At 40.9% G+C, this 19075-nt stretch overlaps 1 protein-coding gene across 8 annotated transcripts in view; it reads left to right on the plus strand.

Annotated features, from left to right (window-relative positions):
• NAV1 (neuron navigator 1) overlaps window positions 1–19075 on the plus strand; it is a 416170-nt gene that overhangs the window by 84753 nt on the left and 312342 nt on the right. For all 8 annotated transcript variants that reach the window (XM_042462102.1, XM_042462105.1, XM_042462106.1 and 5 more), the window contains exons 2-3: window positions 5478–6308; window positions 7450–7556. In XM_042462102.1, coding sequence (XP_042318036.1) covers window positions 5506–6308; window positions 7450–7556 — 910 coding nt within the window. In that variant the 5' untranslated portion in view covers window positions 5478–5505. The remainder of the gene's footprint in view (window positions 1–5477; window positions 6309–7449; window positions 7557–19075) is intronic.

Raw genomic sequence — 19075 nt, forward strand, 5'->3', positions numbered from 1 at the left:
ATCTATCTATCTATCTATCTATCTATCTATCTATCTATCTATCTATCTATCTATCTATCTGTTCCTCCCTCTGTCTAACACACACACTCTAACACAAAAGGGATTGATTGTTATGGAGCTGTAACTCTCAGTGGTCTGAGAACTGTGACAAGGGTGACTGAGCTTCCATCACCCAAAAGGCTTAGCAACATAAATTAGCTTAGCATTGAGAGGAGAAGCTGCCTCCCAGCTCTAGAGTAAACACTTGGCAGGCAGTATAGGATCCTGTGTGAGTCTGCAGGAGAGAGAGAGAGAGTGAGAGAGAGAGAGAGATGGATGTTTCGGCCAGAAAACATCTGGTGAGCAATAGGATTTGAACTCCCCAAATGTTGCATTCCTGTATGGAGGGAGGTGCAACATGTGAGTGGTGGTGACTCTGTGTAGCCCAAGATTCAGGTAAGTCTCCCTTTCCCCCTCCCTCACAGGGCTGCCTGTTCTGGGGCTGCAGTGCAGGAAGGTTGATTCTAAGGAGTTGCAGGAGACTCTGGTGCTGAAGTGTAGGACATTGTAAAGCACTGAGGCCTCCTCAAAGCAGAAGGTGGTATCCAAAGTCTCTGCATTTGGGCCGGGCACTGACATTTTTGAGTGGAGAGTCTGAAGACCTTTGGAAAAGAGGCAAAGACTTGAAAATGGGCCATCTGCGTGGGAGCTTTGAGCAGGTCTCTTAGAAGAACAGAGCTGAGGATTGGGAAAACATTGTACATTCATCCCTTCACATTTGCAGCTTTGACTTTTGAGGATTTTATTATTCACTGATTTTATCAATATGTTCTCTCCAGGAACATCTAGGTCCTCCAGCACAACTGTATGGTCAAAAGTTGCACCGAAGAACCTAGAGATTCATAGAGAGAACACTCAACTAGGCAATTCTATGGTCAATGTCTGGCAGATATTGGTTCTCCAGTTGCACTGGAGGACTTAGAGATTCTTAGAGACGTGTTCTCACAGGTAAAAACATAGAGTTTTTGTTATTTGTGGTCTTTCCACATTCATGGGGGTCCGGTGCCCCTAACCCCAGTGAATGTAGAGGGACAAATGTATTATTGGGGATAGCTGCTTGCCCAGTTGCAATGGAGTATAGGAATTAGTGAGTCCCTGTTTGGCTAGTTTGGCCACTTTTTGTGCTGTTTTTCCATTTGATAGTGGGATTCTTAGAAAGCTTTGATTCCTTCCCCCCCCCCCCCCTATTTTCCGTGGAAAGTATTTATGTCAACAAAGTCAGTAATTTTTAAGCTTTACACTGGTGAAGCTTTATTGATAAAGATATGTTATTTTCCCCATTCCTATCTCTGTTTCTAGAATGAGTTGTAAACAATTAGGTTGCTCCTGTACTGACATTTCATTATTTTTCATTAACCTGAAAGATTTCCCTAAAATTGGCAGAGTATGGAAAGCTATTTCAATAAAATAATTAGTTTTTGTAATTCATTGTGGTGTTTAAAAAAAGGAAACAATTTCTTCTTTTTCAGTAGTAGAATAAATAAGAGAACATTAGAGTCACTTGAACAGGGAGTAAGACATGCCAGCTAATATGTTTCTTTCTTTTTTTGTTTGTATTTATACAAAATATAAAAATATACATTTGTTCCTTTCTTGCTACATTGCTGAAATTATTTGGCCTAAAAAATAATAAAAAATCTGGTGATGATAGCATGCCAGTGAAACTATGGTCTGCATCCCATTGATAATTTACAGGTTGAGTCTCCCTTATCCAAACTGATTTGGACCAAAAATGTTTTGAATTTCAGAATTTTTTGGATTTTGGAATATTTCCATATACATAATGAGATATCTTGTAGATGGGATAAAGTCTAAACATGAAAATAATTTATGTTTCCTTTACACCTTATACACATAGCTTGAAGGTAATTTTATACACAATATTTTTAATAATTTTGTGCATGAAATGAAGTTTGTATACATTGAACTATCAGAAAACAAAGGTGTCATTATCTCAGCTACCCATGTGGACATTATTATTATTATTATTATTATTATTATTATTATGTTTTATTTATATAGCGCTGTAGATTTGCACAGCGCTGTACATACAAACAATAAAATAGATAAAAGTAAACCTGCCCATGGTGTACAATGTAAGAAATAAGAGCATAATACATATAAATAATACATAACCATACAGGAAAGGGTTCAATAAGACAGGCAACTAATTAAAAACATCAAATAGCAAATAATAGTCACGCAATGCCTGGCAATGCTTCTCTGAACAGGATGATCTTCAAGTCAGTTTTGAAACTAGTTAAAGAAGTGATGACCCATGCAGCTTGTGGGGGAAGGAGGTTCCAGGAGTGAGGGCAGCAAGTGAAAAGGGATGAATCTGGGACGGGGCAGAGAAAATCCTGGGCTGAGACAGCAGACCTTGACTACCAGAATGGAGGGCATGAGTGGGAAGGTGAGGAGAAAGAAGATCTGATAAATAAGGAGGGGCCAGCCCATGGAGGGCTTTAAAAGTCAGCAACAGAAGCTTATACTGAATACGGAAGGGGAAGGGGAGCCAGTGAAGGGATGACAACAAAGGAGAGATATGGTCAGAGCGGTGGGCGGATTTAATAATGCGTGTAGCTGAATGCTGCATAGAAATCAAAGGATGGAGGTGAGAAAGAGGAAGCCCTGCCAGAAGGATGTTACAGAAATCAAGTCGTGAGACCACTAGGGCATGGATCAGAATCTTGGCAGTAGAGGCAGATAGAAATGGTCAGATTTTGGCAATATTGTATAAAAAGAATCTACATGCCTTAGCTGTGGTTGGGATCTGGGGGATACACGACAGGGAAGAATCAAAAATAAAACCAAGACTATGAGCTTGCTGGATTTTTTGGGTTTTGGAATATTTTAGAACTTAGAATTTTTGACAAGGGAGACTCAACCTGTATATTCTGTTGAATTTTTATCCTTATCAAATATCTATCTATTCCTTGCAATGAGTGTCTCAATACCTTAAAGTCACCAGACTGTGTCTGATCTTAAAGTATTAAGCAGGGTCAGCCCTGGTTAATATTTAGATGGGAGATTGCCAAAGAATACTAGATGCTGTAGGCCAGTGTTTCTCAAACAGTGTGGTTGGATCCCCAGGTAGACATGAGAATTGCTCAAGGTATTCTTTGCTGTAGAAAACCCTATGAAGTTCATGGAGTCACCATACGACGACAGACAACTTGAAGGCATATGCAAACAAAAACATTCCTTGCAGCAGGATTTCCAGTGAAGGGAAACAGCTTCATGAACACATTGTGGCTGTCAAGTTTCTCAACTGCCACTAAAGTTTTGTAATGTGAGATCATTTCTTGGGCTAACGCTTGGACTATACGTCATTTTTTGTCCCCAGCTATTTATGTAATGAAACTGAGCATCAGAAATGTAGAAGTGAAGAAATTGATCTTTCATTATATATCTCACCTCAAAGAATCCTCACATTTTGACAGCATGGCATGTGTTTGTGTGTACATATTCATACTCTCTTCCCAGTCATCTCTGTATTGTGATACCCTAACTAATTTGTTGTTGTTGTGGTGTAACTTAAAATCATTTCTGACTTATAGTGACCCTAAGGCAAACCTATCATGGTATTTTCTTGGCAGGATTTGTTCAGAGGAGGTTTGCCATTGCCTTCCAGATCTGATTTAATATGCTTGATTTAAATGTAGGAGATCAGAACTTTTTAAAAATATCATCTTAATTCATATGATGTACAGTATGATTATCTGAAATGTTTTTTCTTGTATAGCTAAAAATAGTTGAACTGAAATATTTGATTAGGAACCTTACCACATGAGCCCTGTTCTTGTAACAGTCATGCTAGTAACAAAAAATAAATAAAAGGAAACATAGTGCTTGTAGAGAAGCCATCACTGTGCCTCTTCTCAACAGTCTTCTTGATTCTCCTTAACCCCATCTCCCTTTCTTATGCCCTACCCAGCATGCCTTTAGGTTTGTTTTTTAAAATCCTTTTCTGTACAATCCTGGAACTCTGCTACCCTGATTGACGTTCAAAAAAAGAAAGGAAAGAAAGAGAGAGAGAGAGAGAGAGAGAAGTCAGAAACAACTTGAAGGCACACAAAAACAACAAAATCAGGGTGCTTGGAAATATCAAGAGGGAGGGAGGACAGGGAGTACGAAAGGACACTAACACCATGTGACTGGCAGTTGCACAGCTGTCCTGGGAACAATGTTTTTGCACCCAGGGACTTGCACACTTGCCAGTTCATTGATGGATTCCCCCAGGAAGGAACAGGTTGGGATAGAACAGCAACAAGTTGGAGGTTTTGTTGTGCAATAACTGTTACCAGAGCTGCTCCTTTCCTGGTGTAATTGTGGTTTAAAACCACATGTAGTAATGTCCTAGGAGAAAAAAAATCAGTAGCACTGACCTAAAGTGATTTAAATGTTGCATTAAATTTATATTAACATAGCACAAATCCAAATACTTGTAAAAATGTTAATGAGATGAAAAATCAGTGGCATGCACTGTTCTTAAGATGATAATAACACTAGCTCAGAAAAAGGTAAGTACTGTTTGGCTGTGGTAAGATTACTATCAGTTTACAGTTTGTTCTTCCTTTTTGTTATTATCATCTTAAGACCTAGTATATGCCATCAGTATTCTGTTTGTGGAATGCCTTCCTTGGGCCCTTACACTGGCCCCACTTGGTTCTGACACTATACGTTCTGCTGTCAAAATAATATATGGCTTTTTAAAATCAAGTCTTTGGGGACTAACTGTTTTTCTCCCCAAGAGAAAAGTTGGCCCTCTATCCACAGATTCTTTATCTTTATTGATGGTTTGGAAATATTCCAAAAATAAGTCGACCAAAAAGTAAACCTTGATTTTGCCACTTTATATAAGGAACACCGTTTTAATGTGCCATTGTATTTAATGGGACTTGAGCATCCATGAATTTCTGTATCTATATGGGGTCCTCCAACCAAACCCCAATAGATACCAAGGGCCCACTGTACATGTACATGGTTTCAAACCATGTTTGAAAAGCTGTTGTAGCTTGTTAAACTGATTAACATAGTTTTAGTCCATTGAGACTATTGTCTAATATGTTTAACGTGTTGAAATGATGGTTTAAAATGTTCGATTAAACATGCTAAAACATTTTTAATATGTTTTTAGTCTGTTCAATTGATCTTCATTGTTTAAGAGCTGAATTGTTTTAAATGGTTTCCATTAGTAATAATACCATCATGGAAGTCAAAGAATAAATATTTTAAGTAACAAATAATGAATAACATACAATGATGGTAATGAATTCTTAGGGGATGGGCATTACTTTTTTCAGTAACATGAATATTCATTAAAAAGAGACCCAAGGAAAAGTGAACCACTTGGTGAACCTACCACATTTCTTGGATAGATAGATTTGGCTATAAAACTTCCAGCCTTAACTTCCTCTGCATTTCCCCTCTCCCAGGTTGATCCTTGCCAACTGAGATTTGCTGATGATGAATGGAACAGCCAATGTGAACGCAACTGGACGTACCCACTATGCCTCCTCTATTCCTGTTCCCAGAGCTGCATCCCACAGCAAGATACACACTCTGGTGGCATCGCCAAAATTACCCCCAAGGCAGAACAGTGTGGGAGCGGTTCCCTCACAGAGGGCACCATCACCCAGGTCAGGCAAGGGAGTGCTTAGCTCAAGCAGTGGAACTCCCAAAGGATCCAAGCAGAAGCCCGGTCTCAAGAAAGCAGAGGGACCTGAGAGTCATGTTGGAATGGACCTGATGGAGTCCAATCTCAGCCAGAGCATGGTGCCTAGCTGCAATAGCCCCCGAGGGGTGCATAAGGCCAGTTCCAGAAATGCCTGCACAGCTAAGAAAGCTGTTGTACAAGCAACAGAGAGAGTAAAAGATGTCACAAGACAAGCAGAAGACACTAGCAGCCTAAGTGTCAAGAAGGGTCCTGGGAAGCTTACCACTGCTTCTGAACCTGCAAAAACCTCTCACCTCCCAGGGAAGAGCCCTTCCTATCTCAGCCTGTATAGTGAGACTTTGTTGTCCAGGTCTTCAGAGGGACCCACCACAAAGAGGCCACAGAGTTGTCCAGTAAAAGACCAGTGGACCTCAGAAACAAACTGGAAAGGAAGTGGAACATCCAAAATGGAGGACAAACCTCAAGTGATCTCATTGGATACAAGCAACCTTAATAAGGGCCCTGCGCTACACACTGGACCCATCAGTTTTTCTTCTGTTCCACAGCACAACCATCCCATCATGGCCACTGTAGCCCCTTTTCATTATCGGTGAGTAGCATGTCTGTAAATGTGAAATCATTGGCAGGTGCTTTGGGATGTTCCTGTCTGAGTCATCCCGTTTCAACACTCGGGGGATAGAGGAGGTCTCCTGGATTGTTCTCTTTCCACCAAAGCAAACACAGAGAAAGGCAGTGGCCCCACCCCACAAAATACTGCTTTTTTTGGTTAAAGGTCAGAGTTTGAAAAAAAAAGTTTCCTGTTTTACTACAGTGCCCAGAATCCCCCATGACTTTGGCTATGCTGGCTGGGGATTCTGGAGTTGTAGTCAAAAAGGTAATATTTCCAAGTTCTGTTCAAGGGTAGCATTTTATGAAATTTGCAGATGGGAGCCATAGCAGAGACACTAACAAGAGAACCAACTCCATGTTAGAGTCAGTGTTAGAACCAAATTAGATATAACTATGACAAAACTGATCAGATAAGAATTCAGTGGATCTATGCATTAGATTGCTCAGAGAAAAGTGTTTGCTTTCCTTAGTGTCCAGCTCAGCCACCATTTTTCATGTTAATGCTCAACTGACCTGCAGGAGCTTTGTTGAGGAACCCTGAAGGTGAGCTATGTTTAGTTGTAAGTTGGAGGTACATGGTACAATAGTAACAGGAACACTGAGCTCAGTGAACCTTTATGCAGCCCAAACATTCACTGTGGTAACTGAATCATGTGAGTTGTCACATTAGATCAAAGAAGTTAGTGACTTTTAGAAGGATCTGGTCAGAAGTCCTGTACAGAGGTCATATAAAGGGATGAACAATGGACTGAACTATAAGGAATTCTCCATGCAATTTGTTTATGTTGCAACTGTGTGAACAAACTTATTTTAAACCCTTCCTTTATGCCTAAAGCAGGTCTGGCCCTAATGAAAATGGCTCCAACTGGCCAGTTATTCACCCTGTAAGCTTTGGGAGGTGTCAGTGGTCAATTTTATCCCCCTACCCTGTTTTTCAGGGTGACGCACAAAGCATCTGGGTGGGCAGAAATGGTTGGTTGGTGTACAGTGAGGACAATGCTAGATGATAGGGTTATCCCTTGGTCCCTGGAATTTGTCCCCCAACCCCGCCGGCTGTAGCTCAACAAATGTATGATAAGTATAGAGTGGCACTGACCTAGTGTGCTTTTTCTACCTACTAGGAGACAAAATGAAAAAGACAGAAACAGTCTTCCTAAGGAAGAACACACATATGAAGTGCAGCAGCCTAGTCCTACTGAAGGGCCTGTACCCAGCTTGAGAATCATAGGTAAGTAGAAATACTGGATGGATATCTTTCTTATGGGTAGCAAGTAGTCAAAGTGCATGGCACATGGTTGATTGCAGAAGGAATTTGGTCTGTTTTTTGTGTGCTGAATGTAGCAGAAGTTGGTGGCTTGAACTGGGCAACAGGCTGGTACTGGACCTATGGGTACACCATGATTATTTCACACCTTTTGAACTAGGCTTGAATCTTGGGTTACCCCCCTAGCTTTGGTCTGTTTTTATTTGTGTATCACAGGATATGTTCCTCATGCCTGTTGAATGAGAAAAGGGCTTTATCAACTCATCCAATGTTTGCATGGAAAATAGGTGAATGTAAAATATAAAGGAGCCTACAAAAGAGAATGTTGGCTACTAAGTTCTTTAGATACATGCAATCATTGCCAGTATTGGCAGTCAATGTAGTAAGAATATTTTCTGTGATTTTTTAATTTATATATATTTTAAAAAAAATGAATGGTCATATTGATTTGTCACTTAGTATCCTTTCTTTGATATACCTGCAACAAACACCCCTCCTTAGTTTAGGGAAAGTGTTTGATTCCTGCACAACAAATAGATATTTATTTGCACATATGTGTCTGTGTGTGTATGCACCCACGTGTATGCACCCACATGTACGCACCCACGTGTATGCACCTGCCATTCTTGATTCCTCTCACACAAGGGATCCCTTTCCAGTTGCCTGTTGAGATCTGAAGCAATAGAATTGAATTTACATGAATTCTGAAAAAGACCGTATCCAAATTATGCAGGGCATCTGGGGAATATTTATTAAGGAAAATGTGCACTGATTAGCCTGTTACAGTTAAAATATGAGTTTTCTGCATGTTTTGCTCAGACATTCCTTTTCTCTACATGATGCTACTGACCTTACTAACCAAAGCATTCCTTGTTGAACAGAAAGGAATAGCAGAAGCAACTTTGACTGCAATTGCTATTATTCAGTGGTAATGCTCAGCATTGATAGGATAATTAATTAGGGGTTATTTCTAGCATCTCACTATAACACCCCGTTATACAGTATTTGGTTATATAAGTGTGGGGAAAGTGCAGTTTGTAGGCTCCATGCATCTCCAGAGCTGTTTTTGGATGAAAAATAATTTTTTGGCAAAATATTTTCCCTCAAAAACCTTTCTTTGATACTGAATACCCTCAAATGCACTTGTGTGGTATGGAAGGCAAATAACAACAACAACAACAACAACAACAACAATAATAATAATAATAATAATAATAGGATTTATTTATATGCTGCCCAATCACTGGTAATCCTGGCGGCTTACAACAGAGGGGGTAATAGACAGTTCCCTGCCCTCAGGCTTACAATAACATTTGGAGGCTACCCTGAACCTTCTAGGAGTCAAAAACAATTTTTGCAAAAGTTCTCAAAAGATTTTTTGTGTGTGCCTCAAAATGGTCCAAAATAACCACCAGAGTGCATGGGGTGCATTTCCGCCACAATTTCTTGCCCATCTGGAGCCAATTTAGGCTCAGGGGAAGACTTTTTTGAACCCCCAAATGTGGTGAAAATATGTGGTGAAAAAAATAAAGTTTTTGACCTTATTTTTGTGGTACCAAGTGCAGCCCTCCAGGTTTTCCTAGGCAGCTAATGCAGTCTCCTAACTTTCTAGAAATCTTAGTGGTGTTTCAGAAATGGATTAAATTTTCATCATAGGTCAGATCCAAATGCAGATATGTTCAATGTGCTTTTGAAAAATCAAGCTGCACTATGAAGCTTTTAGTATCTCCTCCTGATTTTGTTGGCTTTTTACAACCACCACCATTGCAGTTAGGATATTCAAACAGGGTCACATTCATTGGACACATTTACACTTCACTTTAAGCTGTGAATTATAGTTTATCATTTACTGGAATATAAATAAGTTGTGCTGTAGGGCATGCAAACCATTGTTTCTTGTTTTCCCCACTCCTGTTTTTTACACAATTGGGTAAATGAGCCAAGAAAGGGGAGTTTCTTAGTACTGGCTCATGAATTCTGGCTTCTTTGAAATGAGAAGCTTTGCGTTTCCCAGTTAATCTGCAGGGCCTCATTCCTTCTCCTAATACCAATAGAATCATGGAACCTACTGGGTGACCTTGGACAAGTCCCATCCCCTCAGTCTGCAAGAAAGCCATTGGCAAACACCCTCTGAATAGGTTTTGCCAAGAAAATCCTATGATATGATAGTCATATGTTGGAGTTGACTTGAAGGCATATGACAGCTTAAATGTGTTAGAGTGACTACTGAACATCAATACATCATTCTGGAGTTGCTGCCAAGAGACCAAGAACAGTCTCTGTACAGGCAGGTATATATTTCCAGTGTCTTACTGGTTTAGCTTTTTTATTTTGTTTTGTTTTAGGATCAGTGTGAAGCATTTATGCTAATTTAGGACACTGAGTGTCCAGACAAATAATATTGAATCTAGTAACCTTATTTCAAGTTTACATAACTGTTAGGGGTTGACATCCTGTTTCCCTTATGCATATATGTACATGTCCCCTTATGCATATACATGTCCTTTTGGAGGGCACTGCAAGGGTTGATATGGTTGATATTCCCTTTCTCCCTCTACACTATTCAGAACACCCACAGACCTACTGAACAGCCTGTGAAACCCCATGCACAGCCATTCTGTGCTTCGATGGAGTGGATACAATCCCAGAAGCATATGGCTATGTTGATGTAGCCAAATGCAAAGTGATCTAGCCAGGTCTCAGCACTGTTGTAATAATTTCACATCTGGGTATGGTGATGTAGCTAGATGTGTCTGTGTGTGATCCTGCCCACCCCTTCATGAAGCATGGAATGGCTGTGAAGGGGACTTCAGAGGCTGTTCATTAAGTCAAGGGGTTTTATATAGCTCAGCCTAGCATAGATCCAGCTATGTAGCTGTTTTTATATAGTTATATAGTTTTATAATTTTTATATCATTCAGCTTAGCTTAGATCCAGGGTTGCGGTGGCTTAGTGGTTAAGATGCCAATTCTGAAGATCAGAAAATTGGAAAGTTGGCAGTTCGATGCCTAAGTACTGCATGATGGATGAACTCTTGTCACTAGCCTCAGCTTCTGCCAACCTAGCAGTTCAAAAGCATGCAAATGCAAGTAGATAGATACTGTGTATACTCATCTATAAATCTAGAAATTTATGCCCCAAAATTGACCCCAAAATCCCAGGTCGACTTATTTACGGGTCAGTATGGAAATGTGACAGCAGCTGTTTCAGATTTCCCCATGTAGTGCGGAGTTTAGCAAGAAAGAGCCAAGCAGAAAGAGTCCTGGTTGATTGATTGATATTGCTGTTTGTTTAAGAGCCCCCCCTCCCACCTGCTCGTGTGGCTGAAATGAAAGCTGAAATTATGAAGAAAAGCCTCAATCAGCGTCGCTCTTGCCAGATGCACACATACACACACTGAAGGAGCCTCCAAGTTTTACCCTTGATCTGTCCATGGGTCATGGCAAAATTTATAATTTTGGCCTCAAAACCTGACCTCGACTTATACATGAGTAGTTGAGTATATATGGTAGGTACCACTTCAGAGGGAAGGTAACAACATTCAGTGCACTCATGTTGGCCACATGACCACCGGAGTCATCTTCGGACAATGCTGGCTCTTCTGCTTAGTAGTGGAGATGAGCACCGCCCCCTACAGTCAGTTAGGACTAGACATTCATGTCAAGGGACTACCTTTACCTTTACCTTTTTAGCGTATATCCACATTCAGACTGACTACTAACAGATTACTGACTAACATGTTCAATCATGTAGGATTGCAGCCATGAACTGTATATGATCGATAGAAAGCAATTAATTAGCATTCCATCTTTGATTCCCAGTTCTGTGTGAAACATAACTGCACAGTGGGTCAGAGCTTTGGGGAGTGGGGGAATCTTCTTTTGTTTGGAATATGGTTTTTACAATTATCCAGGAGAATTCTAGAAGCTTCCCTTCCCCACCTTTATCTTTATGTAAGGAATCTAGGAAGTGGCATAAAAACATAAATCCGGCTAATTTAATATTGTCTAATGCTGATTAGCAGCAGCTCTCCAGGGTTGAAAGCCAGGATGGTGTAGTGCTTTGAGTGCTGGACTACAACTTGAGATCAGGGTTCAATTCTCCACTCGACATTTCCGCCAACCCGCTAGGTGACTTTCAGCGAGTCACACACTCTGAGCTCTAGAAAACTCCATGACTTTGGGTTGCCATAAGTCAGAAACAACCTAAAGGCATGCAAACAACAACAACAACAACTGCAGGTTTTCAGATGTATCTTTCCCAATTCTACTTGGAGATACCAGGTTTTTGGAAGGTGCTGTGTTTCAGAGATGATGCTTCTTCCCTTTCTCTTAAGAAGATAATTATTTTAAAAGTTATGAGTTGCAGATGTATCTCTCATCTTGTCTCCCCTTTATAAAAGAGTTTATTACCCCAAAAGTGATGCCTCCCTACTGAAGCAAGGGTTTACTGTTGCATGATCCTTTGTATTTTGGTTGAGAGGAAAAACAATTTCAAGGAAAAGGCTTGAATGATGCCATTCACATTTTCAAATTTTAACTAGTTCCATGACATCTTTGGAGCAAACTTTTTTTTTAAGAGAGTGGCCATTGATGGAAATGGATTGTGAGTTTATTACTACAGGGCAAATACGGTAGCTGCCTTTTCCAAGAAAGGTGAAATCTAGAATCCACACCTGACTCATGCTGTATCTGCATGAAATCTTCCTGTGCTCCCACTTCAGCAGTTCCAGCATTCTGACTGGAAGTCACATTACAGGACTTGCAAAGGAATTAGTCCCATTAGGGCGTAGGATACAAATCCTCCCTGGGGCTTCTCAGGAAAAGAATGGGCAGCACGTGCATGGTAACAGGATTATGGGCCCATTCAGGAGCTTTTGCAAGAAAGGACTCCCTGGAGGGAAGGAATGGGCAGACAGAAATTGATTTGGTCAGGTCAGCTCAGTACTTGAATTATTGGTAGGTTGATTCATAATGAGATCCATAGGCCTCACCCCAGCCTGAATTCCCCCAACATTAGCCAAAAACCAGACTCCCTGTAACCTTCAAAAACAGAGGTGGGAATCATATGTCCTATCAGATGTTGCTGGACTATAACTCCCATTAGTCCTTACTGTTGACCGTGCTGGCTAGGGATGATGGGAACTACAGTGCAACAATTTCTAGAGGTCTGGGGTACTCAAGTGTATAGTCACAAAAACTTATGAAGCTAGATAGCCCCTACCAAATTCTGCAAATTCTGTTCCTGTTCTTGCTTAGATATGAGCCTTTCTGCTGTCACCACCTTTAGCAAGGTTTCCCTCCCCCTAATGCCAATGCAAAACAGAATATCTTTTTGTTGTGTAAGTTCCTGTTGCTGGGGGCATAGCCTTCCCTAGCCTCTTGTCTTATAAATATTCTGGGTGATGTATTGAAAGTTGCATGCTGGCACTGTGTAAGGTTGAAGCAAACCATGGCCAGAGCCAGAACCAGACATAGACAAGACGGCAATCATATTTTCTTTCTCTCCCTCTTTCAAACATCTCTCTCTATTCCTCTGTACTGGTGGGTTATAGGGGAGTACAGAATGTATTGCTTGTTAGCAGAGGGCACTGGAAATTAGACTGAGAAATGTATGTAATTAGAGTGAGTGTGAAATGTGACCTTAGATCAGGGCTTTGAAATGTTACTGTTTTCAACCATCGCATTGAGAAGATGGCCACTTTTCCTCTGATCATAGTATTGCCAGGGTAAACTAGCAAGAGACAGGTAAGGGAGCTTTTACACCAGACTTGGATACAGTAGAAGAGTGAGGGGAACCCTGGTTGTAGGGTTGGCAGCTGCACCAGCAGCAGCACATGAAATTACTACCATTTTGAGGATCTGATTCATAGCCAGGGAAGCTTTCTGGAGATCCTGCATAGAAAGGGAGTTAGACATGCACCTGCCTTGTTGGAGCCCAGCATTGCACTACTTTTTCCATTTTCACTGCCACAGCAAATACGGATGTGTTGTGTGTAAATGTGCAAAGGCAGATGGATTGACAGGCATGTGTCCAGGGCTGCTTGTAACCTGACTTCTTTGACAGATGGGAGCTCAGCACCTCCTGAGGTGCTGGGTCATATCATGACCAGTGCACTGGAGGGTGGGGTGGGGGAACAGAATCATTACTGAGGATGGTGGGGGAGGCAGCAATATGTCTGATAGCATGAAATGCACTAGAGGTGAAAGAGAGGGCAGATGGTAGCTTCTCCAACATGATTGTTTGGGTGCATTCAGCTTGAAGGCACTGCATGACTTCTAGACCCTTTGTGATCTCAGTTAACAGCCTACGGGACAGGTCTTTGTGACTGTGGTGAAGGGAATACCACAGAGAGAACCCCCAGTCCAAAAGAGGTTGGCATTGTTTGCCATTCCTAATTGCACAAGGAGGAGGTAATGACGTTGCATCTCATGATCTCTCCCCTCATTGTTCTGGGTTGCTCTTTTTTGCCCAAGCCCTTAGGGTATGGAGAGCTGGCTGAGCAATCTTTGCAAATATGCTGCTTTTGGTTTTAGTGGTTTATTGTTCTGTAGTGTTTTTTTTTAATTATTGTATAGCTGCCTTGAATATTTTATTAGAAAGGCATGAATATAAACACAGAAGTAAATAGTTATTAAAGACTGGAGGCAGGTTGGCTGAAGAAAGGGGTGGGGGAAGAATAAGAGAAGGAAACGAGACTGTGGAAGAGAATCCAGTGAAAAGGGGCGAGCTGTAAAACAAGCTGACACAGGGCCTAAAGAGAGGGGAATGTAGATGTTGGGGGGAAATAGACAAAGATTTTGTCATGCTCTGCAAGGATGGTTGTTCATATGCAGGACACCACAATTTTGTTAATGCATTGGTAGTTTTTTAGGCAGGATGCAACTGAGAGGGTAAGAGAATGGTTGTATACTATCTTAGAGCCATGACAGCACGGCATGTTTTCTAGTTCTGTGAGCGTCGCTCTCTTTTAGCAGATTCTCCACATTGCTGTGACTTGTAAAATATGTATGCTTCAGATGGGAGGTGGGACAGAATGGGAACAGGTGGATAAGGTTACCTTACACCACCTTAGTACTACAATAGCCCAGCATATGTTCAGCTCTACTGTGTGGCTATTTTGTCCATATTTGGACTACAGTAGTAGCAAAAATCCATGAGGGTGATAATCAGTATTGGTACTCAGCCATCTCAAGAGACAGCCATGTTTACTCTCCCCCACTTTCCCCTTCTATTTTCAAGGGCATGAGGAGAGGAGGTTTTGTATCAAACGAGGGGCACTGAGTAAGGCTGATGAAGGTGGGGGGAGAAATCAGAGCATATTGTGGAGTGGTAGTGGAAAGTGTACTGATCAGTATGAATGGTCAGTGGTGGGATATCACAGTGATCTCTTGGATTGTAGTAATGGAAAGAAATGGAAAGAAACTGAATATGTTGCCTATAAACTGGAAATAGAAGCAACAGCACCACTAAAAACAAACAGTACCATTGTGTGGTTAGTGGGAAGGGAATGGGGAAGGACTAGAGTTCTGGGCAACTTTTTATGGCAAGGTTCAAGGCTGCCATTATATTTCAGAATCCCAGAGCAGTTGTCAAGGATGCAGAGATGATAATGCTCAGATTGGCCTTGGGTGGCTGATATCACAGAACGAGGAAAAACTGGGAGGTGATGCCCTAAACTAATATCACACTTCATATCACAGAACAACTTAATACCACAGAACAACAGGGGCAGCTACTCAGAGCTCAGCATTCTACTGTCTTTGCCCAGGACCAATTCTAGGTTAAAATAAGAGGAGGGTAAGACTATCTTCTTCTTCTTCTTAACATTTATTTATAGAGCATGGTAAAATTTGCACCGCCGGATCGGGGCCTCAGCGGCCAGAGTGGCAGCCTCTAAGGCCATGATGGTGGCGGTGCCATGCACTAGGGCTCAGGAGCATGGGGTTGCTCCACAAGCCCAAGCCCTAAAATCGGCCCCAGACTGCCACTTTCAGGCATTCTGTACCGAGTCTAAATCTTAATTAATGCTTCACCAAAGCATCTTCTTAGAAGAAAGTCTTTGGGGGAGTGTCATAGGGCTCCATATTAGGACCTGCACTTAGTGTTTTCATAAATGACTTGGATGAAAGTGTTGAGGGGTTGCTTATAAAATTTGCCATTCAGACAATGCTAGGGAGGATAAGCAATGCCACTGAAAAAAAGATAAAAATTCAAAAGAATTTGAACAGGTTCAAACACTACTACAGAATGAAAAAAAGATAATATTCAAGAGAGCTTAGTGTAAAGTCATGCTGTTGGATACTTAAACATAAAAGACACAACTATAGGAGGGGAAAGACCCGGTTTGATAGCAGTACATGTGGGGAAAAACTCCAACAAACATTAATGGATCACAAGATGAATATGAACCAGCAATGTTATCTGACAGTTAAAGAAGCTAATGTGGCTTGGGGCTTCTTTAACAGAAATATCTCACAAGTAACATTTCAACTCTGTTTTCCATTATTCAAGCCACATTTAGAGTATTGTGTCCAGTTCTGGGTGGCCCATATCAAGAAGAATGTTGGCAAGTCAGATGATGTCAAGGGAGGAGCAGCCAGGATGATGGGTACTTTGGAAAATTAAATCCCAGGAAGAGTGATTAATAGAGCTGGGTATATTCAGCCTGTAGAACAGAAGATTAAGAGAAAACAGTAAAGCCAGTAGTAGCTAATAGATTCCATGTGAATGTCATGGTGAATCTCCATTGGATTTTAATCTGAGCTGTGAAGGTGTTATTCAAGGGACAGAAATATATGTCTAAAATAAATTCAGCACCTCAGAAAAAAATAAAGCTTAAAAGCTTACACCCAAATCCAGACTGCATTCTTACTGACATGGTAGCCACTCACTATCCATTACTTTTTAGAGCAGTTCATATAACTGAAGGACTGTCACACAGGGTACTACCATACATAAAACAGTTCGTCTTCCATTTCCAATGTTTCCTTTCCACTGTGAGGAAGGAGGTAGTGACAATGTGGTATGGAAGGTGGGGGGAAGCACACTCAGCCCCACTTCCCTATCTCATGTACAGTTAGCCCTCCATATCCCTGGATTCAACCATCCATGGCTTGAAAATACTAATAATAAGTTTGTTCGAAAAAGCAAACCTTGATTTTGCAATTCTTCTGTAAGGGATACCATTTTACAGTGTCATTGTATTTAATGGGATTTGAGCATGCACAGATTTTGGTATCTGTGTGGGGTCCTGGAACCAAACATCAGTGGATTCCAAGGGCCCTCTGTAGTTGGAATTACTGGAGCAAGAATCCCAGAATCAGGGTTTGTGACTCAATCTATAAAATGGATTTTTGGTTTTATGTTTTCATGATCTATTCTTGTTGTTAACATACTGTATGATTTTTATTTGTTTGTTTCACACATGAATATCTGGTTTGGGTCTAATGTTTCTTATTTACAAGGAAGGTCTTTAACACAACTCTCTTTTCATACAAACTTTTGTTGGCTTTTGTAACAAAATAATCTATAGATGGCCATGACTGAGACCACATAGGTCCAAAAACACAGTGCAGAAACAATCCATTCTGAGACTGCTTTAACTGCCCTGGCTCAGTGATAGGGAATCCTGGGACTTGTTGTTTATTGTAGCATGAGAGCTCTCTGACAGAGAAGGCTAAATGTATCACAAATGCTACAGTTCCCAGGATTCCCTAGCACTGAGCCAGGGCAGTTAAAATGGTCTCAAACTGGATGATTTCTACAGTGTGTTTGTGGACTCAGAGAAAGTAGACATAGGAAGGAGGGCAGGATGATGGAATTTTCTTACCTGACGCAGAGATAGTTGTGGAAGATAGCTTACATCTGGTGATAGGCTGAAGAGTTGTTTGGCTAGAGAAGCAGCAGCCCAGTAACACAGCTCCCCCTTGTGCTACACTCACAACTCAGGCCAGTACAAACCTACTGAGGAACTAGTATTTGAGTCATTATCCCTTCCATTTTGGTTTCTATTTTCTCCTCAAGGACTGACTTGGCCACACATCTTACTAGGGATGGGGGAGAACTTTGTTTCGGTTAGGTTCTTTTGCCCCCAGAATTGATCAGAATCCACTCATGTATTCATATATAAGATGGAAAGAACTACAGACATAAAGAAATTCAAATGTGGGAGAAACTGAAAATGTGAAGCTGACAGATTCACTCATTCTGGGTCTTAGAATCCTAGAATCATAGAGTTGGAAGAGACCGCAAGGGCCATCCAGTCCAACCCCCTGCCATGCAGGAAATCTCAATCAAAGCATTCCCGACAGATGGCCATCCAGCCTCTTGTTTTTGAATGATTAATAGAAATGGTTTTAAAAATGATTTTAAAAACATATTTGAGTGTCAAGAAACCCTGATGAGAAAAATCTTGGGCTTATAAGACTCTTCAAAGTTTAGGACTTATTTTGCACAAAATTCATACATAGTTGTTTTGTGCAGATGCCAGCATTTTCTGCACAAATTTTATACGTGCAGAAAACATTGTTTCTCATGCAGAAAATGTCATTTTCTACACAAAACAACCTTGTGCAAATTTTGTGTTTAATGAATTGCTAACAGGCTTTGAAAACTGTGCTTTTCCAGGACTTTCCTGCTGCTGGAAGAAAATCACAAAAATTACTCATTGCTTCCTTCTAGAAATATAATAAAAATAATGAAGAAATACACTCCTAATGCTTAGATGTTTTAGAAGTCTGGGTTTGAATCCTTGTGTAATACATATTCAGCCGCATCCTTTTTTTATGCTGGGGATAGCTTTACCTAGTGTAATGGGCCAGTAGAAATGTTGGTTAATTATGTTTGAGTGCCATTTAAGAATTTCCTACATTTGCCAATGTCTTCATGTCTGGGACCAAAAAAAAAAGTCAGCCATTGTGTAGTTAAAGGGGGGGGGAGATGAGAGCATTGCCCCACCAATAATAATTCTGCCCTCCCGTGAAATATTCTTTCTGTCTCCAAATTCCTTGTGTTGTAGTAACTGAAAATTTCAGTGGAGTATTTAGAAATACAGTTTAGGCATCCAAAGAAAAGGGGATGTCCCTGATGAAATGTCAACACAGCAAATCTAAGTTCTAGGGTGTGAACAATTTAGCACCACATTCCCTGCAAAGGTAGTAATAGAAGGCTGAAAATTTCACTGGGGATGAAGAATTATTTGCAAGGCCATTGCCCTCCTTTAGTGCTGTCTGTAGTGCTGCATCCCTGACAAAAATTAGTGTGCAAGAGACTGCAAAACTGCCAGATTTCTCTGTTCTCCCCTTCTGTTTACTGATATATAACACTGACAGACCAGTGCGGAGGGGGATAAAAACTGTATACTTCCCAGCTGCAGCATAATCTTATCAAGGACTCTGGCGATGTGGGAACAGAACTGCCCTGGGTTGTCTTTGCTTTCCCACTCTCATAAGGACATATGATCCTTATGAGTCCAGGGCCAG

Source organism: Sceloporus undulatus, chromosome 4 (assembly GCF_019175285.1).
Source record: "Sceloporus undulatus isolate JIND9_A2432 ecotype Alabama chromosome 4, SceUnd_v1.1, whole genome shotgun sequence".
Taxonomy (NCBI): Eukaryota; Metazoa; Chordata; class Lepidosauria; order Squamata; family Phrynosomatidae; genus Sceloporus; species Sceloporus undulatus.